General features: G+C 42.2%; 2 protein-coding genes across 4 annotated transcripts; both read left to right on the forward strand.

Annotated features, from left to right (window-relative positions):
* Nucleotides 1-2,068: 2,068 nt before the first annotated feature.
* rrad (Ras-related associated with diabetes) lies at nucleotides 2,069-5,910 on the forward strand. 2 transcript variants are annotated; one of them, XM_049718323.1, is made up of 5 exons: nucleotides 2,069-3,357; nucleotides 3,460-3,848; nucleotides 4,501-4,574; nucleotides 4,714-4,918; nucleotides 5,043-5,910. In XM_049718323.1, the coding sequence occupies exons 2-5, from the start codon at nucleotides 3,479-3,481 to the stop codon at nucleotides 5,318-5,320; spliced, it is 927 nt and encodes a 308-aa protein (XP_049574280.1). In that variant the 5' UTR covers nucleotides 2,069-3,357; nucleotides 3,460-3,478; the 3' UTR covers nucleotides 5,321-5,910. The 2 variants fall into 2 exon arrangements, with proteins under 2 accessions (XP_049574280.1, XP_049574279.1); XM_049718322.1 differs by having other exon boundaries at nucleotides 2,069-3,848.
* A 130-nt stretch (nucleotides 5,911-6,040) lies between these two features.
* Nucleotides 6,041-17,752, forward strand: cdh16 (cadherin 16, KSP-cadherin). Of its 2 annotated transcripts, none has more exons than XM_049718291.1 (18): nucleotides 6,041-6,169; nucleotides 6,315-6,418; nucleotides 6,491-6,586; nucleotides 7,604-7,738; nucleotides 7,888-8,017; nucleotides 8,297-8,455; nucleotides 8,619-8,815; nucleotides 11,206-11,331; nucleotides 11,528-11,678; nucleotides 11,753-11,965; nucleotides 12,330-12,406; nucleotides 13,393-13,584; nucleotides 14,664-14,908; nucleotides 14,966-15,096; nucleotides 15,248-15,487; nucleotides 16,933-17,049; nucleotides 17,142-17,258; nucleotides 17,336-17,752. In XM_049718291.1, the coding sequence occupies exons 2-18, from the start codon at nucleotides 6,374-6,376 to the stop codon at nucleotides 17,434-17,436; spliced, it is 2,472 nt and encodes an 823-aa protein (XP_049574248.1). In that variant the 5' UTR covers nucleotides 6,041-6,169; nucleotides 6,315-6,373; the 3' UTR covers nucleotides 17,437-17,752. The 2 variants fall into 2 exon arrangements, with proteins under 2 accessions (XP_049574248.1, XP_049574249.1); XM_049718292.1 differs by having other exon boundaries at nucleotides 14,667-14,908.
* Nucleotides 17,753-21,346: the final 3,594 nt, after the last annotated feature.

Raw genomic sequence — 21,346 nt, forward strand, 5'->3', positions numbered from 1 at the left:
ATTGCAAATCAATCAAATTTTCTGGTGTATTTATTATGATCCTCTGAAATTGGTAAAACTTTAAACGATTGTCTTTTCGAAATGCCTGCGAGGTTTACAAAAACTGTCCAGTACTTTAATGGAAAGGTTAAAGGGGGTCAAGGTATGTGCAACCTCAGAGGTTTTTTGTGTGTGAATTGTTTGGTAAAGATGTTTGTTATGCTCTAAAGATGTGACAAAACTATCCTTTAAATTCTGTTTTCTCGAAATGCATGGGAGGTTTACAAAAACTGTCAAATACTTTAATGAAAAGGTTTAAGGGGGTCAATGTATTTGCAACCTCATAGGTTTTTTGTGTGTTTGGTGAAGATGTTTGTTATATGCTCTAAAGATGTGACAAAACTATCCTTTAAATTATTGTTTTCTCAATGCCTGGGAGGTTTACAAAAACTGTCAAATACTTTAATGGAAAGGTTAAAGGGCGTCAAGGTATGTGCAACCTCAGAGGTTTTTTGTGTGTGAATTGTTTGGTAAAGATGTTTGTTATATGCTCTAAAGATGTGACAAAACTAGCCTTTAAATTATTCTGTTTTCTCAATGCATGGGAGGTTTACAAAAACTGTCAAATACTTTTAATGTAAAGGTTAAAGGGGGTCAAGGTATGTGCAACCTCAGGTTTTTTGTGTGTGAACTATTTGGTAAAGATGTTATATGCTCTAAAAATGTGACAACTATCCTTTAAACGATTCTGTCTTCTCGAAATACCTGGGAGGTTTACAAAAACTGTCAAATACTTTTAATGGAAAGGTTAAAGGGGGTCAAGGTATGTGCAACCTCAGTCAGGTTTTTTGTGTGTGAATTGTTTGGTAAAGAAGTTTGTTATGCTCTAAAGATGTGACAAAACTATCCTTTTAAATGATTCTGTCTTCTCGAAATGCCTGGGAGGTTTACAGAAACTGTCAAATACTTTTAAAGGAAAGGTTAAAGGGGGTCAAGGTATATGCAACCTGTCAGGTTTTTTGTGTGTGAATTGTTTGGTAAAGATGTTTGTTGTATGCTCTAAAGATGTGACAAAACTATCCTTTAAACGATTCTGTCTTCTCGAAATGCCTGGGAGGTTTACAAAAACTGTCAAATACTTTTAAAGGAAAGGTTAAAGGGGGGTCAAGGTATATCCAACCTGTCAGGTTTTTTGCGTGTGAATTGTTTGGTAAAGATGTTGGTTATTTGCTCTAAAGATGTGACAAAACTACCCTTTTAAACGATTGTCTTCTCGAAATGCTTGGGAGGTTTACAAAAACTGTCAAATACTTTTCAATGGAAAGGTTAAAGGGGGTCAAGGTATGTGCAACCTCAGTCAGGTTTTTTTTGTGTAAGAATTGTTTGGTAAAGATGTTTGTTATATGCTCTAAAGATGTGACAAAACTATCCTTTAAACGATTGTCTTTTCGAAATGCCTGGGAGGTGTATAAAAACTGTCAAATACTTTTAATGGAAAGGTTAAAAGGGGGTCAAGGTATGTGCAACCTCAGTCAGGTTTTTTTTGTGTGAGAATTGTTTTGGTAAAGATGTTTGTTATATGCTCTAAAGATGTGACAAAACTATCCTTTAAACGATTCTTTTCGAAATGCCTGGGAGGTTTACAAAAACTGTCAAATAATTTAATGGAAAGGTTAAAAGGGGGTCAGGGTATGTGCAAACTCTGAGGTTTTTTGTGTGTGAATTGTTTGGTAAAGATGTTTGTTATATGCTCTAAAGATGTGACAATACTATCAATCAACCATGATCAATGTCTGGATCATTGGAAGGTATACAAAGTGTCAAACCGAAATACTTTATTGGAAGGTTAAAGGAGGGTAATCAAGGTGCAATCTCAGAGGTATTTTGTTTGAATTGTTTGAAGGGGAGGCTTGTTTGGTCCTCTAAAGATTTGACATAACTATCAACAAAAAACAACCTTGGTCAATGTTTTAAAAGAAACTCAAAGTTTAATGGAAGGTTAACATTACTGTCAATCAACAAAAACTCAATAACAAACTCAAATACTCTAATGAAAGCTTAAGGTAGGGGTAATTTTTGGGGGGCAAGGGATCAGCGTTCTCGTCGCGCCCCCTGTCAGTACCTGGGCTTGCCCAGGGAAGCCAATGATCCCACAAGCAGACTAAATTCCAAGACACTGAGAGCCAAATCAAAGAATCCTAGTCAGTCTCAAAGCCAACAGCTCATTGTTGCTTCAACTTTGGCTGTTGTAAGAGTCATTTTAAAAAGTTATAGAATTAAAACCATTTGTTTTAAATTCCATGGCAAAATATTTTAGTGCAATGTTGACATTTGAGGTGCCTTAATTCCAAAACAGCCTTAAAACGGCACTGAATTTGCCTCCTAAAGTATAATTATGGCTTAATAGCCTGCAGAATTTGTGCTAGAACTTTTTAGATCTCATAATACGTTGAATAAAATCAGGTTTCATGCTCAAAAGACACTCTCAAACTTTAGGTTAAATAGATTAATTAGCTTAATAGGTTAAATTTCTCACTTAATTTCTTTGTATGCTGTATTGTTTTTTTTAAACCGTTGAAACAGGATTTGCCCATAAGAGGGATGCCTGACCTGCAGTACATGATATTGCCACAAGAGGGAGGTAACGGCACACACTACCAGAAGCTCCCCATTGGTAATGCTTGTGAACAACGATGACGTAGCCTACTCATAGGTACATTAAAAAAATGAGATCCATTAAGTGTTCAAGATCACGATGTCCACTTTTGTCTTCAAATTGCAAAATCGTTAATAGATTAATGGAATTATTTTTGTCCTTCTCGTGCAGCGCAATAGAACAAGCTAATGTATTGCTCTACCTTTTAGAGCCCGACATATAAATCAAATAGAATTGACAGAGCAGATGTTTACATTTGTCATTGGCCTCTCCGGTAAATGTTGCACAGTTTTCTTCTTGACCAGCTTTAATCATGCCTCCGTGGTTTTATTGTCATGGTTGATGAAGCGCATGGATGATTCACGGACGTGCCCAATGCGTTTTATGGTTTGCCGGCAAATCTCTCCGTACGGGTTCTCTAAATGTACCTCGTCAATTAAATATTTATATCGTCAAGCTTTTAGTGGGCTTTCCCTTCGCTAATATTCTCGTAGGAGTAGGATGCTCCATTTGGCTTGACGGAAGGGAAATTCCTCCGCTCTTCCAGTCACCCCCTCCCTTCGTGATGCTGCCGTTACGCACGACTATAATAAGCATGGGCCGCGATTCCCCGTGACGTCACATGAGTTTCCGTATAAATAAAGTGAGCGGCGGTCACCGAAAGAAAGGCACTACTGCAGGATTACTGGACCTGACATCTTCGGATTTATTCACGCCACCTAGTAAGTGATTTGATAGCTATTTTATTTGGTTTGGATTAAGACCTGATTAGTGAAAACGTTGCGGATGACACCACTAATAAAACGTGGTCCGTCTATCTACAGGTCCTCTGTATTTGAAACAATGACTTTGAACAAGAGCGACAAACTGCGGAGCATGGACAAGCGGAGAGCCAGCACGCCTTTCCCCGTCAACATGAGCCACCTTCACCGGAGGAGCATGCCGGTGGACGACCGGGACCTGCGCGCCACCACTGTCCAACCAAACGGACAAAGCGACGAGCTGTCCAAGCTGCTGCGCTGCACCTCGCAGAAGGACCAGCACCGGGGAAGCTGCGCGTCCGACTCCTCGGACTCGGTTATTTCCACCGGAAGCGAAGCCGACTCGCAAGTGCACAAAGTGGTTCTCCTCGGGGAGCACGGCGTGGGCAAGTCCAGCCTGGCACGCGTCTTTGGTGGAGTTGAGGACGCCGGTCACGACTGCGATGAAGCAGGTAAATGATGGCATGCGGAGAATGAGTCATCCTCCAATGACAGCTTATCTTGTCCTTTGTGTAACCAAAGGCTTATTCATATAAATGACCTATTCACCAGTTAGTCATCCGTTAGTGTATGTATTCATTTTTGACAGTCAGGTGTGAATTTAAATCCTGTTTATGCAGGTACATATTTGGGGGACAGGGTGTTCCCAGATTTTTTGTCATCTTTTCAGTAGTATAGTTTACACTTGCGTGAAATGATTTAAAAAAAAAAAAAAAATCAAGAAAAGATGAAATTTGTCAGGTGGAACATTTCTTTGCTGGAAAAAAAAGTCCAGTTTTTCTCACGAACACTTAATTTCCACACAATCTACCGGTTATCATTAAATAGAATAAAGCATTTAGAAAATGTCTGGCTGGATACATCTTACAGTTGGACAAATCCGTGATGGCAAACATGCTCTGATGGATGACTTCCTTATTCCTGCACGCAAGAGTGTACACATATTGATTATTGCTATTTCCATCTCCAGCCATCCAGGCAGCAACGCAGCTGTCACAAATGCAACATTTGTTGACACACACCAGATCTGCTTAACCCACAAAAAAAAAAAAAAAAAAAACTAGACTGTTTTGGTGTAACATCTTTTTATTCTTGCCCTTCCAGGAAACAGTTATGACAGATGTATCATGGTGGATGAAGAAGAATCTTCCATTGTGCTGTATGACATCTGGGAACAGGTGAGGCTCATGATACATACTTATTTGTATTTTTAATTTGTTTTATTTTTATTTATTTTTTATTTATATATTTTTTACATGTATCCACATTCAAATGCATCATGGGTGTTAAAAGCTGCAATGTTGTCTTCTAATGAAGGATAACAGCCAGTGGCTAAAGGATCAGTGCATGAGGATGGGCGACGCCTACATCATCGTCTACTCTGTGACGGACAAGTCGAGCTTCGAGAAGGCGTCGGAGCTGCGAATTCAGCTACGCAGGGCCAGACAGTCTGAAGATATTCCCATCATCCTCGTGGGCAACAAGAGTGACCTGGTCAGGTCTCGAGAAGTGTCAGTTGATGGTAAGTCAAGAAAAATATCGCTAACTAATAAGCAGCCGTGTCAAATAAGTTGCATTTAAAAGAAGAGTTACAAAACTACCGCCGCTTTTGGGACCGAGAATTCACGTCGCTGTTGTTTTTGCAGAGGGAAGCGCCTGCGCTGTGGTGTTTGACTGCAAGTTCATCGAGACGTCGGCCTCCCTCCACCATAACGTGCAGGACCTGTTTGAGGGCATCGTTCGACAAATCCGCCTGAGGAAGGACAGCAAAGAGGAGAACGCGCGACGCATGGCTAACTGTAGGCGCAGAGAAAGCATCAGCAAGAAAGCCAAAAGATTTCTGGGCCGCATGGTTGCACGCAACAACAAGAAGATGGCGTTCAGGCAGAAGTCCAAATCCTGCCATGACCTCACAGTTCTTTGAGAACCAGATTGGACATGAGGACTTTCCTTCGTTTCTTTGGCCTCTGAAGACCCGACGCTGTGTTTTTGGTTTTTTTGTATTATTTATTTAAACACTGACTGAAATTGACTCGTTGAGCTGTACAGAAATATATTTTTGATTTTCAGACACCACAAATAGCCAAGTCTTGATGAAAAGACGACTTGTCATATCGTGTTCATGGTGTTCACACGCATGAAGCTTTGCAGATGCATTTCATTTTGTCCGCCTTCAAATGTTGCTGATAAGCCTGGGTGACAAATCCACAAAGCACACACACATTGCAAAGATCACCTTTACCAGTTTACTGGAAGAGACTGATGTTAAAAAAAAAAAAAAAAAAGATGCTGAAATCAAGCTCCATCTCATCCTGCTGGAGAACATCACACGTAGTCTGGAGTCGAGTTTACTTGAAGGACGTTACGCAGGTTCGTGCCTCGGACAAGTGGAGCCCAACTGCAGCACCGAAACAAATTCAGTTAGTCGAGCAATACCAGATATTTGTCTTGTAGACATTCAGGTTGTCTTTCTTTTCGATAATTTTCCAAATAAATTTGCAAAGAAATACAAAAGTTGTTGATTTTCCTTCGGTGAAAGAAAAACGGTTTGTTTTGCTTCAGTGAAATTGACTTTTGCATCTTCTTGAATATTCATTGGAGGCGACGGCGCTGCTATGGCTTCGGTTTCTCAGGGAGGAAAAGAGGTAGTTAAGCATGCTCGTTCGGAGGTGTTAACCATTAAGCCACACAAGGGAGTACACAACCAAACTTTTTCCAGCCAATTTAAACTCCGCTCACACCTCTCAAAGCGAAGACGCGTCTTTTGGAGAAGGTAGGACTCAATCCTTTTTAAAAAATCCACTTGACTACACCTTCAAATGTGTTTGGGATTTATTTGGACCACTTAACTAGCTTTTCATGTTTTTGTTTTTTGTTCAAATGTGGCTCTTGTTGTGCTGGCTGTTAATTTTTGACAGTCAGTAAGACAAAAGATTCCCGTCTGAAGCCACGTGGGTCCAAACATTTCTACGTCGTCATGGTTGACCGCCCAACTGGGCCAACATTCATATTTGCAATCACGGTGAGAGCCTTCCCGACAAAACATTTTTTCCCCCCTGGAAAGGCGCCGTGAAAAAAATATCTTGTTTTGCAGGTGCTGCTTAACATATTTGCATCCTGCTTGGGTGCAAATGTTAAAATAGGTGTCCCAGAAAACTATGATGGCATTTTCCCATGGTATTTATCCAAGGTAAGACCATTTTTTTTCACAACCTTAGAAAGAAAAATGCCTCATTTACACACAAGTGAAACTGTGAAAAAAGCAATTTGCATCACCAGGCAGAAAATGTAAAAAAAAAAACTAAAGACCTGTCATGTCAATTTTCTTAGACTCTGTACTGTGTGTATATATACATATTTAAAAATATATGTATATTAGTGTAGATAGAACTGCACAGACGTCTATTTTTAGCAAGGAAAAACATCCGTGTGATGACAGCACGTTCGACACAACAGAAAAAAATTTAAAAAAGAAATACAAGGTTGATTCATCCACAAATAAACATATCTAATTGAATCTCATTAGATCGGGTGTAAAATATTTTGAGCCTTGTGAATAGACCACATTAGCGTCACTAACAGTATTAGAGAAAAAAAACTGTGTCCTTGCTCAGAATGAACCCATCTAACCAAGAGGATTTTTATTTTTTTTTCCTAAGCGTTTGTGAGATTACATGGCTTATAATAAATCAAATAGTGTCCAGGGTAGGTACAAAAGCATCTGCCTCTTTTATTCTCACTCTGCACTCAAGGTTTAGTACGCATGTTGGCGTCATCAAGCTGGCACGATGCGGCTTTGAAGGCTTTTTCATTCCGTCGGCAGACGGCATTTTGTGCCGGCGCGTCAACAGTGTGGAGCTTTGATTTGTTTGCTTTGTGTCATCACCCCGTCACGCGTCAACACACTGTCACTCTTTGTGGGGAAAAAATTGGCGTTATTAACTTCTCAAATAGAACCGAGGAGGATAATGAACCCACTTTGTGTTCTATAAATGGAACGGGCCTGATAAATGGGTTGAAAGTGGTCAGTCAGCACAACAGACAAGACTGCAATCTCATTTTTCTCCATGTGCAAATGAGCTAGTGAATATTTTGTATTCTACTTGTTTTCATATGTGAATGGGAGAAACAAATCTCTCCTCAAGAGTTTCTTTTTTTAGGAGTTTGCGATCATTTGCTTTTCAGAGTAACATTGTGTGCTCCTCAGCTTCACAGCCTTCCAAGCAATTACAGTGACTTGGCGGTAACGGGAGATGACGAAGGGATATTTGGAGTGGACTCTCAGTTTCTTTATGCTTTGAAACCACTGGACAGAGAAAAGCAGCCATCCTACTCTCTGCAGGTATCTCAGATGTCCATCCATCATCCACTTTTTTAAAATCATTTGATATGACGTCGACAATTCCTCAATCAACCACACTAATATATTGAAAAGGTGCTTCGAGAACATGCAGTATGAAAGTCACCTTTTCTGTTTCTGGGTCTGCCAAGGTGTCCTTCAAAGTGTCAGGGCAGCGCCAGAGCTTCACGGTGGAAGTGTGCGTCATCGACAAGAACGACAATGTGCCCGCGTTCATACAGGAGAGCATGAGGGGCAGTGTGCAACTGGGCCTTCTCAAAGGTAAGATAGTCCCGCCCTCCCACTAGGCTGGTAAATAAATTGCATTTTTCTAGATTTCTCTATTTTTCTCTTGAGTTTTTTATATTTATTTATTTAGTGATTATTTTGTTTATATTTTATATTATTTTATTTATTTATTCATTTATTTATTTATTATGTGATTATTTTACTTATATTTTATATTATTTATTTATGTATTTATTTATTGAATACTTACTAGTTAGCTGCCATAAGGTATTTCTTTCCAAATGAGTGGTGACATTGTTGCGCCTCTCTCAGGCATTCCCTTCATGCAGGTGGAGGCGTTGGATCGTGACGACCGCAACACTGCCCACGCTGAGCTGCGTTTCCGCCTCATGGAGCAAACCCCCCGAATCCCCTCCCCTCAGATGTTCTTCATTGACTCCATCACGGGAGAGGTTTCCCTCACCGAGGACGGTCAGTCCTTCCATGTCACAGCTGGCAAATGTCATCCGTGGTCTACTGTCTTGTATGTCCTAAGCATAAACCTTATCCATTTTCAAAGACACCTTCAACCTAAACAACCACGATGCCGTTATGATTTCCATGTCAAACATGATCATGCTTGCATCATCACCAGGCGCCTCCACATTGGACCCCGAGATGTGCGGCAGATATAAACTCTCGGTGATGGTCAAGGACATGGCTGGAAAATCCAACGCTTTCTTCACCACCGGCATTGTCACCGTTGAAGTGACCGGGAATACCTGGGCGTCGCCGGATCCCGTACGCTTGCAGGAGAACCTCCCGGGCCCGTATCCCATCGCCATCTCGCAGGTAAAACAGCTCAAAACCTCCTGGGTTTGTAATGGAGCGGAGATGAGCTATTTTTAGCTTCTTAATTTGATCAGCGAGGACACAAACGAGTGTGTGCAGCTGCATCCGTGATATCATATTACAATGGAATCAAGCGTCGATAACCCGAAGGGAATCGAGTGGCCTCAGGTTGCCCGTTGCTGTTTTTAGGGCCTCTCATGACCAAGTGCTGAATTATTGATGGCGTTCAAATGCCAGTGGTCCTTTCAGACTCTTCAACACTTGCAATGAGGGCTGTTTACATATTCCAGATTCATTTGTCCTTGTGTGCTTGCATGTGAGATGTGAAAATCAAACACAGCAATTTGCCTTCAATAGCTTCAATTGATCAATTGGTTTATCGTTCTAACCTGTACGAGTGTGGAAAAGAATGCTCTGGCAAGATTGCTGCTGATTTTAAATTGCACGGATCGAACGTGTTGTGCTGTTCCAAGAGTCACGAACATGACAACGGTCCCTCCTCCTCCTCCTCCTCCTCCTCCTCCTCCACCCCCACTCTCGCCCTCCGCCTCTCATCACTCCTGTTTCGTCCACCCACTGAAAGTGTGTGGATCACAAGTGAGGGCATGTTTGATTCTCGTAGGCACAAATAACGGCTCTTTTATGTTTGCCAGTCATTAGTGTTAATAGTAGATAATGTTTTCTCTTTTTTTTTTATTTACCTGTGAAAAATTATATATTATAAAATATATATTAAATATAGATAGATATATTTATATTTTAAAAAATATTATATATATTTAAAAAACATTATACATATATTAAAAATATTATATATGTATTTATGTATATACATATTAAAAAAATATATATATATATACACAAATTGCAAAAGTCCTACTTGGGGAAACCTCGGTTCGCCCACGGTAAAGAATTCCTCGATAGTGGAAAGTAGGTGGCAGGACTCACCACTCTTATGACACATGGAGCTAAAAGCGTTTTTGATTCTTTCTACTCGAGATTCATGCCTATAAATACATGGTGCCCGTCAGGCTTTTTCAGCAAAAGGCTTTCACACTAGTGACGATGACACTTTTGACAGAATTCCAAAGATTATTAATTGTTAGATGCAATCCACTGTTGCGATCTATTTTTGGGTGGTGACAGCTTATTTCATTCAGCCTAATTTCCTGGCGAAAAGTGCGATTGTGGAAAGCAATCAGCCAAAGCACTTGGACTCACTAATGCAATCTAGCGAGACTTTGGAGAGGATGAGAGAGCGCCAATGGTTGAGTCGAGGCTCTTTACTGCATTAAATCACTTTGGACGCAAATCTTTTTGGGAGCAAAATTCATGTGCTCCTCTTGACATTTGTCATAGCCACTTCAACTTGGATCAAATCCCAAATGAGATTCATATCCACGTGCAGCTGAAACTTCGAGTAGCATTAGGAAACAAAATGTTCCGTATCTGAGCTTTAAAAGCCATTTTGAAAGTTGCTCACGGCAAACTTTGATATTATACAAGACATAAAATGTCTTAAACTTGACTCTGAGGGAAGAAGCGTTTCATCTTTTCTTGAATCAATTTGTTCTGCCTTTTATAAAAATCATCTTTGCATCTTCGGAAAGGTAGATAGCCTCAAACACGTTGCTAAAGCACAAATAATTTAGATTTTTTTTTTTTTTTTTTTTTTGCAAGAGCATCAATAGTTGCTTCTGTGAGTATAAAAATATGCACCGAGGCTTTTAGTGATAAGAATTTCTTAAATTCATCTTTCTGAAAGTCAATGATGTGGACATGGCATGTATTTATTTATTTATTTATTAATTTATTTATTTATTTATTTAGTATTTATTTTATTTATTTATTTTCATTATTATTATTTTCCTTTATTATTTCAATTGATTATTTTTATCTTCCTGACCTTTCCGTCTTATTCAGAAAGGGGAAACAGATTTTTATTTATACGTTTTGTGGATATTTCTCCATATGTATACGAAATTGTAGCATTTGGGCAGAGGTGGCACGGCGACGAGATGAGGCCACGCACACGTTTGCACTCGCCTCCGCTCCTTGTTGGGTGCTGTTGGATTGCGTCTGAGATTGTTCCAGCCGGGCTGCACGGCTCGGCCCGGCCCGCGCAGCTCTCCGTCAAGAAGAACGGAAAATCCCCTGCAGGCCGCAGAGTTAGTTTTGGCTCGGCTCTCTGTTTCACATCATCAGCTTGCTCCTTATCATGTAAACAACGACTAGCTTAGCGTTACGCATACAGGGCCTCTCGAATCGCTCCTAGAGTTGACAATAAATATTCTCTTTTTATAACACACGCAAATCCCGTTTTCAAAGTTGTCCAACACGAGATTGATGACATGTTCCGTTGAGTGCCCCGCATGTTGGTGTTTGTCAAGGTGAAATGGAGTGGAAGCCAAGCAGAGTACAGTCTGGAGGGGGAGTTTCCAGAGATGCTCTTCACCATCAGTCGAGAGGGAATCATTTATCTCAACGCACCTCTGGACAGAGAAACGCAAGACCAGGTCTGTCGAGCTGCGAGTCAAACATATAACAATGAATGTTGTGCTTACAATTCATGTCGAAACATGGAAACACTACAAGCTTCTGTTTACGTTCTGTTTGGGAAACACCAAAGGCAGCTGGACAGCGGCATCACGTGAAATCTTCACGTCCATTAATGAAGAAGTTGAAAATAATCGTTGTCTTTGCTTGAGGCAGTTCCTCGTCAGCATTGTGGTGGAGCGCCCAGATGGACGCGAGATCGCCAAGCCGGTGGAGTTAAGAGTGATGGTGGGTGACGCCAACGACAACAGGCCCACCTTTCCGCAGGCGCAGTACCACACCGTGGTCAAGGAACTGGCTGCTCGAGGTGGGCGAGGCCTGCTTCTCTTTTTTTTTGGATCGTAACCTATTCCAAATTAACAAAAATGACTTTCTCCCCAGGAACGGAGATCTTGACGGTTCAGGCAGCTGATAACGATGACCCCAAAACGGATAATGTACGGATCTTCTACCGCTTGGTTGGCCAAATCCCGGAGAGCCCTCGCGCGTTATTCAGAGTGGACCGGGACTCGGGCGTCATCTCGGTCCAAGCAGACAGCATGGAGGGAACGGCGCCGCAGTACACGCTCACCATCACTGCTGAGGATGCAAAAGGTGAGGGAATAGAATTTCGCATCCCTCATAGATTCTTTATCCTCATCTGCTATAATATGGGCTCACTTAGATTTGGCAGCTCCATGTTTGTTCTCCTGAAAACAGTGAGGATTATGTTTTGGCGTGAACCTCAATGTATTAGCGCTTGGGAAAAGACAAATCAAATATTAGCTGCCGTCACCGTGCATCAGCAGGAGTTAAAAGGTTTGACTACAAACAGGAAGTGTAAGCATCTGCTGCGTGACTCACACATGAGGTTGTGATGGAGGCAAGATGAGGGACTTGCTGTTCCTTCCTTGTCTTTTATTGCCATTCTGGCCTGACCCTGAGTCACCAATAAAAGGTGTAATGATGTCCCTGGCAGGTCTGAACAGTTCATGTACCGTGGTGGTGACAGTGCAAGATGAAAACAACAACCCACCAGTCTTCTCTCAACATGAGGTAAGTAAGACGCTGAACTTTTGGAAGAACCGTAAAAAAAAAACCGCAGACTTTTATCAGCTTATGTAATTTTCCTGGCAGCCAACTAAATAAAGCGTGCCCTCTAATCCAAGGCTCATACAGACGTGTTATCGGAGTTTTTGTCTGTTCTTTGTATTCCAAGTAGACGGCGCTGTTAATCACATTAGCTTCCTTTGGAGGGAAACTTTCCACTGGTGTATTTTTAGAGCGTCCCGGCAGCTGACCGTCATATTGAAAATGACATCAGAAATTATTTGATAATTATGAAATCCCGTTTTCTGGGTTGATGGGGTGACTGACCCTCAGCTCTCATCTCATCTCAGCAGAGAGACAAATGTTATTGATGATGGCTGGCCCGAAGGCCGTTTGACAGAGCCCCCACACTCCCGCCCACATGTGACATGTAAAAAAAAAAAAAACGGTTGAGTGATGCGTGGGAGAGCCATCGCGCCGTGTTAAGTCATTCTGCTTTTCTTTGTCAGTTTGCCGTGGCTCGACAAAAGACTTTAAGGCTTGAGGCGAATGCTTTTACATACTCGCTCACGTGATGGCCGCCACACAAATAGTGAGGTGGAAAATGCTCTTGAGCGGGTCACGCCTGAGCAGCGCAGCATTTTCCATGGCCTTGTGAAGGCAACGCCAGCCGGGCTGATGTGGGAGGTGAGTGGTGACAGAGCCGGCCGGGTTCAGCGACCCCGCAGCTGGGATGGCGGAGGACATTAGCGAGTGGCACATTGAAAGGCCGTGTTAAGAAAGGTTAGCCGACACCGGGAGGGCAACAGGGTGGGCCAAAAGTAGATGACACCGCTTTGGAATTGACAACGACAGATTCCAAAGTCGTATTGGAGAAGGAAGGAAGGAAGGAATAAGAAAATGGATCTAGGTTCTGAGCTCCAATAAAATTTAATGTTTGCACTTATTAATAAATTTGTGCAGTAATAGGTTGTGTGTCATCTATCGGGCAGTATGGACCCTTCCACATCTCGGAGGACGCTCCGGTTGGCACCACGGTGACGGCCATGCTGGCAGGCGACGCCGATGTTCGAGGAGGCGACAGCTGGCAAGTCAATTATCGTTTCGAATCCGGAAACGAAGAGGAGGTCTTCTCCTTACTGACAGACAGGCAGACCAATGAGGTTTCACTCGTCCTGTCAAAGGTAAACAATCCGAAATATGTGCTTCTTTCTTCAAGCACGTTGACATTAAAAATGAATTCCAGTCAATACTGATTAGGATTCATAATTTAATGTTCTTATCAAGTCACAACAGCAATAATCTAAAAAGTCATGCAAATTTGTGATGTAAAGTTAATTAGCTAGTTAGCCCATTAGCTATCCAGTCGGTTGTTTTTGGGTTTACTGCAGTCAATGTCTTTAACTTTTATTTCAGATTACATTTGAATTTTTTGGGGGGGTGATGTCAAATAGATATAATTTGTTTAGTTCCATAGATTACATGCTTGGACATATCTAATTGTTCCAAACCCCTTTTTAACAATGAGATGCATAGAGGCATTTTGAAACTGTTTGTTATGACGACTAAAAATGCTCCCATCGATCCCTAGTGACAAATCATGCGCTCTCAACATCAACTTCAATTGTTGACGTCACCAAGCGAGGTCGTTGCCGGAAGCCAGACACATTTCATTACTCCAAATCACACTCTGCTCACATCCAGACAGAATAATTAGATTGCATGTGCAGAGACTAATGGCAGTTAAGCGCGTCGAGGCTGGAGGGGCCGGATTGGGACAATGACCAGCTGAGCTGAATGTCAATCCAAAATGATTCCGTTGACATGGAATGGCTGCCATTATAGACGTCTATCTCGTCCGCGTTTCGCGATTCCTCGGACATCGATCCGGACAGGAGTTGCTTAGGTCACAAGATGTTGGCTGCACATCTTCTAATGCGCTGATGATGCGTCACTTGCAGTTAGTCGTGCGTCCCCCGCCTGCCAAAGCTCTGCGTACGCTCACCCTGGCAACCGTTGATGGTGTGTCGTTTCCGCACAGCTCCTCCAGCTGAGTGTGCGCGTTGATGCTTGTGAGTGGGCCGACTGGGTCTCGTCACCCCTGCCGGGAATCGCATCCCCCTTTGACGTCCTTCCACTTTTATGCCTCTGGCAAATCTTCCCATGATAATATTTGGGCCCTTTCTGACAATCTGCTGTTAAATAAATGATGGGGCTTGTTAGGGACGGCTGAACTACATTTTGTACTTTCCTTCTGTTTAAGCAGGTCGTTGACTTTGAGCGCGAGAGTGAGTACATCCTCGTTCTAAGTGCCCAGAACCCGGTCGCCCTGGTCCGGGGCCGCTACGGTCCTTCGTCAACGGCGACCGTCTCCATCTACGTCGACGATATAAACGAAGGTCCGGTTCTATCGCAAAGCCATTATGAGGTGACAGTCCGAGAGGGTGAAGAACCAGGGCGGGTCATCGCCACCATCCGAGGCTACGACCCCGATTCTCACCCCATCAGGTACCTTTCACGGGTGTGATGTTGTCATTGAAGTTCTACATTGAAGTTTCCTTGTAGATATTCTCTTCAGGGCGACACCAAGAAGTACTTCTCCATTGGCAAATACTCAGGCGAGCTGAAGACTGTGCAAGCGTTGGACCGAGAGGAAAACAGCACGTACACCATGGAGATCATTGCGGTGGACGGACGTGAGTCAGATGGATTTCATTAGTGCACCACAATGAATTGGCATAACTTCACAAGATCGGCCACAACCGCGAAACCGTTTCAGAAATATGGACTGTAAGACTTGAAATAAATAAAATAAAATAATGTAATTTTTTTTTTTCTTTCATCAAGGTAACTCCTCCTTATCTGCCTCAACCTTGGTCACGGTGCAAATTCTGGATGTGAACGACAACAGTCCAGTGTTGGTGGGCGACTACTCGTGGAAGTACTTGTGTACCCCTCGCTGGGAAGAGCAAGCGTTGGTGCTGGCCTCGCGGGACAGCGACGGGCCGCAGCACGGAGGAAGACTCAACTTCTCGCTGAGGAGCGACGCCACGGTGCGGCGCAACTGGAAGCTCACGCCCATCAACGGTGAGCTGGAGCCGACCTCGAGCCGTCAATCGCAATGAAATGGGGATGGAAAAACACAAGGGAGGGTGGAAAGTCAAATTTAGAAATGCCCAGATAATCCTATGGATACGCGGCCTGAAGGGACAATGGGACCTTACTGCTCTGACGGTCCAGACATATAATAATTCCAACTATTGTTAGAAAGAAAACCTCTTTTGTCCAAAACGGTGCTCACAGTTTTATTTAGATCATGCTTTTATGCCCTCAACATTTTATAAACGGTTTACAGAATCGGGAACACAACAAGAGGTTCAGTTATCACATCTCAAGCACTTTCCCCTCACGTGTCCCCCTCCTCTATCATGGTTGAGCTCACACGAGCAATTTAAATTGAATGACATGATTTCTTTGGTGTCATCAATGTTTTTCTTTCAGCTCATGGAAGCTAAAAGCGGCATTTCACCAAAATTATTACACTTTGCCATCAATGGCCGCTGCTCGCTTTGTTCATGTTCCCATGGATGTAAATGAGGTCCCAATTATGTCTGATTTTTCCTCACGCTAAGTGCTCATGACTCACCTCGGTCTTGCATTCGAGGCGTTTAATGCGCTCAACCTTTTGTCATTGGAAAAGTCTACAAAACAAAACTGCACCATGTCAAGCCACGTATGAAATAGCACACGGAGGAGAAAAACAAAATGGCTTCTTATTGTTGTGCAGGTTTGTTGTTTTGACCCGCGAGTGCGTTGAACATGAAGGGGGATGATGAGAAGGTCCGAATGTGAGAAGCTCAGATAAGGCTTCAAACAAGTTGATAAACGTTTCTCTTTACGGGGCTCCTCACACGTCATACAGCCAGCGGTGTATTTTAAACCGATGCGCATGGATAAGATAGTCAGCTCAAAAGTGTGTGGCTCGCCTCTTCCAGTACCTCGCTGGTCAAGGTGAAAGAAGTTTGCAAAGGAGACGGGCGGCAAGGTTTTAGGCCTTTTTTTTTCTCCGTGTGTTTATTTTCATTTTGGTTTTATGCAAGGATTTTATCTGAGAAGAAACAGGAAGCTCTGTATTATTTGTATATTTGAATATTCTGAATAAAATTGTCAATAACAAAACAAAAATGTATCAAATAAAAAATAAAATGAATAAATACATTAAATACATTAAATAAACAAACAAACAAACAAATAAATAAATAAATAAATAAATAAATAAATAAATAAATAAATAAATAAATAAATAAATAAATAAATAAATGATGCTGTACCGAGGCCATTTCCATTGAGGACTTATTGTTATCCATCTTTATTTAAAGCCAGGTATGGGGATGGAGAGGTGGACCGAGGTATCTATCACACACACGGACTCGTAAAATCTTTTTTTATGGTTGAAGGCGTTTGAAGGGCTCCATGTCAGGTATGTCAAGTTCCTCCACATCACGCAATCATAACATTTTCTCTCTTCTCAGATACTCACACCAACCTCTCCCTGAACACACCATATCTGGCCCCCGAGGTTTACACTGTGCCCTTCACCATCTCTGACAGCAGCTCTCCTCCAAGGAGCACCTTCATAAACTTACCGGGTAAACATTTTTGGTCAGTTGAAATGCAGAATATTTGATTTCCATGACTGATCGGAATGGTTGTTGTGGTCGTTCTCTCCTTGTTCATTTAGTGACAGTGTGTCCTTGCAACATCAGGGGCAACTGCAAAATGCCAGCCAAGCCGCTGCAGGGCATGCCAACCATCCAGTCTGCAGTGGGCACTTTGCTTGGCACATTTGCAGTCATAGGTCAGTCGTTGAGGTAACATCTCAAGTAGACACACTGTTGTTGTTTTTTAAGCTCTTTTATTATTTGTTTGAAATAGGGACCATCCTCGTTGTTGTGTTTGTGCGACTGTCCTACCAGAACCCCAAGCAGCCCGGTAATGCAAGCCAAGAGCGAGTTCCTCTGAAAATGTCCATCTAAGCATGATCATAACCATCCTATCCATTGATGGAACCAATTCTGCTTTCCCAAAATGATGCTCTAATTTCAGCGCCGATGCTCTGTAGAGTATTTGTGAGGTCCAACTTGTTTAGGTTTACCTGTGTTTGAGCCATGATGCTGTTTATTCCATATTTAACATCATTTTAGGTGTAGTTGTTTACACTGCCGCCTTCTTTACACTGCAAATATGTAGTTTGTAACCATAGTCACTGTTTGTTTTTGCTTTATTGCTTTTCATACACTGATAACAAATTATTGTAAAATCATCATCAGATTAAAACAAAATAAGATTAAATTGTCTTTTCTTCCAGCCTCCCAGTTTATCTCGGTGGTTGTGTTATCTGTGAATTTGATGTGGTATGGTGCAGTCAGAGTGACGAAAGGGACTTGGCACGGAGCCTTGTGGGACACCTCTAAGCAGAGATGCTACTGAAAGCACCAAATCAGGTCTCAGGTTAATCCAGGGGGTTCAATGCAACATGGAGTAAATGTTAAAGGATAGTCCAGGTTGGATGGAAGACCAGCAAGTCTCTCAAGGCACTTCATGTTAGCACGTGTTAATCCCCGCTTTGGAACGGGCACTGTGGTGGATGAGGGGACCGATATAAACAAATACTCCAGCAGCACCTTCTGAGTGCTGAAGTTCTGAAGGGCACATTTGCGGAATGAGTGGCTGGTTGTTGATGGTTGAAGCTGGAGTGACACTTGCTGCTGGGTGATCAAGCTGATCCGCCAAGGAGTCACTGCTCCTGCTGTTCCTCCTCCTGCTGCTGCTTCTGTTACGCAGGGCAGGTTAGCCTTTGTGGTGATCTTGTTCCATATTCAGCCTGTCATTAGCGCCATTTGAAAGCTTTCATTTGCCTCCCACTTCTATGTTGAGGTAGCTGCAGATGAATACGTCTGGATTGGACATTTTCAATGACTCACGCCGTATTCTGACATAGCAGCCTTTTATACGAGACTATTTATATCCAGAGAGGAAAAGATCCTTGAGTGAGATGCGAGGGCAGAGGGGGATCGGACAGGAACCATCTGTAGATGGTTTCAGAGATGATGCCATTAACATCTTATTGTGTTTCAATGATGCCGCTGTTTCAAAAATCCGCAGCTGCTGTCCAAGGTAGCTCAAGAAAAGATTCTCTACCCTTGATCACAAATTGCTTTAGCAACGATAATGTAGAAAAAAATATAACAGAAACTTTATATATAAGGCGGTAATTTGAAAACAACCAAAAAATAGTGTGTTACCCGTCAACTTGTTTGAATCCAGCAGAAAGTATGTCGTGAAGAGTGTGTGCCATTAAAATCTCAAAGTGAAAAAGAAAAAAAAAAAAAGATCCAGGCAATCATTGGCCTGAATGCGTGAAGGCATAATTTTGTTGAAAACTGCTTGACAAAATAAACGGACGTCTGACACGGTACGTGCGTCACTAGCGCTATTTCAGGTCCTTTCGACCCCGCAATCACTCTTACAGTTCAGACGACAAGACGGGGAGCTGGAAAGCAACAATTTCAAAATGAGACGCAGCGGGAATAAATGCATGCAAAAAATGGAAAGAGGGTGGGCGCGTTTTTTTTTTTTTTCTTACCTCTAATCAGTGGCAAATTAAAAGTGCATTTGAATATCCTGTTTGACGTTTAATTCTCTTTCTTTGAACAAAAGTCATTCCTGCACCACAAAGCCTGACAGTCCATCTTGCAGGAAATAACAGAAGAAATAATAAAATTGATTTTTTTTAATTTTAGTTGTACTAATTAATGTGAAACTGGAATAATTAGCCTACAAAAATTGACCAAAATATTCTAATTTCATACAGCTGCAGTTTTTCCTCAGTCAATATTCGTGAACGATTAACACGCAAATTATGTCAGTGCAAGTACATTCAAAAGACAGGTATTGCTATTATTTATGATTAAAAAAAAAAAGAAATTAAGCAAGACTCCTTCAGCCCACCGTCATCCATCATTGACACATTTGCATGTTGGCTCCAGCACACCACAGCGTTCGGACTTAACAGAAAAAGATTATGAATAGCAATGATGACTCATTTTCCCACTGTCCCACAAAAATTATTCACACATCAAAAAGTAACAGCTACAATGCGACATTACTGCTCCAACGTTTGTTGTCCGGCTGGCTCTGGCTTAAGATGAGAATACCCCCCCCACACACCTTCCCCACTTGGACACCACACACACACACTCACACACACACACATCAGAGTCCACCACGGCTCTCTCAGTGAACACAAGATGAGACAAGTGGCCTCTGGCATCAGTCATGAACTCCCCTTGAGTGGGATGAGACTGGCTGTCCTTGAGTGGGCAAACTTGTTTTGAGGTCATGGAGGCCAGAGAACCATATTAGTTTGACAAGTCATTTACCTCACTATCGAACATTTAAAGCGAAGGTTGTGAATGGGGATATTCGATAAAAAAAATTTTTTATTGCATTCGGTGGTCACAAGCCAGTCAATTGCCATTTTTTTACCCCAAGAAAATATTTTTCCCGTCGCCAAGTTTCATCATAAAAAGTAAACAAAGACAAAGGACAGCGACGAGGGCACAACGACCCGATGACCAAATAAATCCCCAGTTGTTCGTTTCTCTATTTTTACGATCTTTTGTAACAGTGGAACGTTTTGGGTCCGTTATAATCACGCCAATCACGGTTTAAACAAAGTGCACGCTTATCTGCCGTCAAAACACAGCTCCATAAACACTAATTGGATGGAAAGAATCCGAGGGGCAGAATCAGCAGGCTGTGAACTCGGCAGCTGTTCCGCCGTTTGTTTTTCAAAGCCGTGCAGATTGACCAGCACCCGAGCGCCTCTGATTACCGTTTTTACGGGACGCTGCTTGTCCAACATGGGGCCAAGGCTTGGTCACACCTAATGAACGGTGACTGGAAAGCCTTGCAAGTGGTGCTGTCAACACCAGGACATAAATAAAGCTAAAGATAGGGCGACGCGGCTTGGGCCAAGCCTTCTGGTCAGACGGAGGCTTTTTATAGAATCACTCTGATTTATAAAAGGCTGACCGCCACTATTTTTACCCGATGGGCTTGGGGGGGATAGCGATCTTGGAAACTTGTGATGCGTTTGCGAGCATGACTGACCCCCCTGACTCGAACGTGTTGGTGTGGTGGTGGCTTGCAGATAGTGTGGATGAGGCACAACCCTGTGATGTCCTGGAGAACGTCCAAGAGGCTGATCACATGGCTCTCTCCTTAACGGTCATGTTTATTGGGACTTTGTCTGGGAATGCCTCACTAATAAAGCGTTGCATAAACGGAAGATCTCTGCTCTCGGGGCTCTATTTTCATCCAGGTTCTGGCAAACAGAGGGCGGGTCTTCTGACATTTTGGTGGCAGAAATGTGTTTAAACCTGCTGGACCCGTGTCTAAATATTGGCGCAATTTTTAGTGAATAAGTCTGCGTGGGCATGTGTGGTGTATATCATTTTATTTCATTCATATTTCATCAATAATTTTGAAGTTATTAATTTTAAAAAAATTAAATTAATTCACTGAATGTATTATTATTATTATTATTATTATTATTATTATTATTATTAACATCTTAAAATCAACCTGTATGAAATCTGTAAGCCAAATGTCTGACAGTGATATTAAACAGACATGTATAAAATGAATATGCCCGTGATACAATTCTTGGTGCGTTGCTATAGCGACCCCGGAACAAACATCCAAGCCCGGTCTTACTCACTATTTAACGATCATTCATTGACGTCTACCGATTTATAAAGCCCGCTACAAACATCACGAGCTTCCGCTCGGTGTAACCAGAAGATTCACGTGTCAAGGGTCAGAGTCCAAAGGTCACACTTAACCCTCTAAAAGCCCACAATTCAATCATCATCAACACTC

Source organism: Syngnathus scovelli, chromosome 4 (genome assembly GCF_024217435.2).
Source record: "Syngnathus scovelli strain Florida chromosome 4, RoL_Ssco_1.2, whole genome shotgun sequence".
Classification (NCBI taxonomy): Eukaryota; Metazoa; Chordata; class Actinopteri; order Syngnathiformes; family Syngnathidae; genus Syngnathus; species Syngnathus scovelli.

What these genes read in the sequence shown, in the direction of transcription:
- rrad (XM_049718322.1), top strand. Translation starts at nt 3,422, where the DNA reads ATGACACCACTAATAAAACGTGGTCCGTCTATCTACAGGTCCTCTGTA. An exon ending in TCACGACTGCGATGAAGCAG is followed by an intron (nt 3,849 to 4,500) that starts GTAAATGATGGC and finishes TTGCCCTTCCAG; the next exon opens with GAAACAGTTATGACAGATGT. An exon ending in TCGAGAAGTGTCAGTTGATG is followed by an intron (nt 4,919 to 5,042) that starts GTAAGTCAAGAA and finishes TTGTTTTTGCAG; the next exon opens with AGGGAAGCGCCTGCGCTGTG.
- cdh16 (XM_049718291.1), top strand. Translation starts at nt 6,374, where the DNA reads ATGGTTGACCGCCCAACTGGGCCAACATTCATATTTGCAATCACG. An exon ending in CACTGCTGAGGATGCAAAAG is followed by an intron (nt 11,966 to 12,329) that starts GTGAGGGAATAG and finishes TGTCCCTGGCAG; the next exon opens with GTCTGAACAGTTCATGTACC. An exon ending in CACCTTCATAAACTTACCGG is followed by an intron (nt 17,050 to 17,141) that starts GTAAACATTTTT and finishes TTGTTCATTTAG; the next exon opens with TGACAGTGTGTCCTTGCAAC.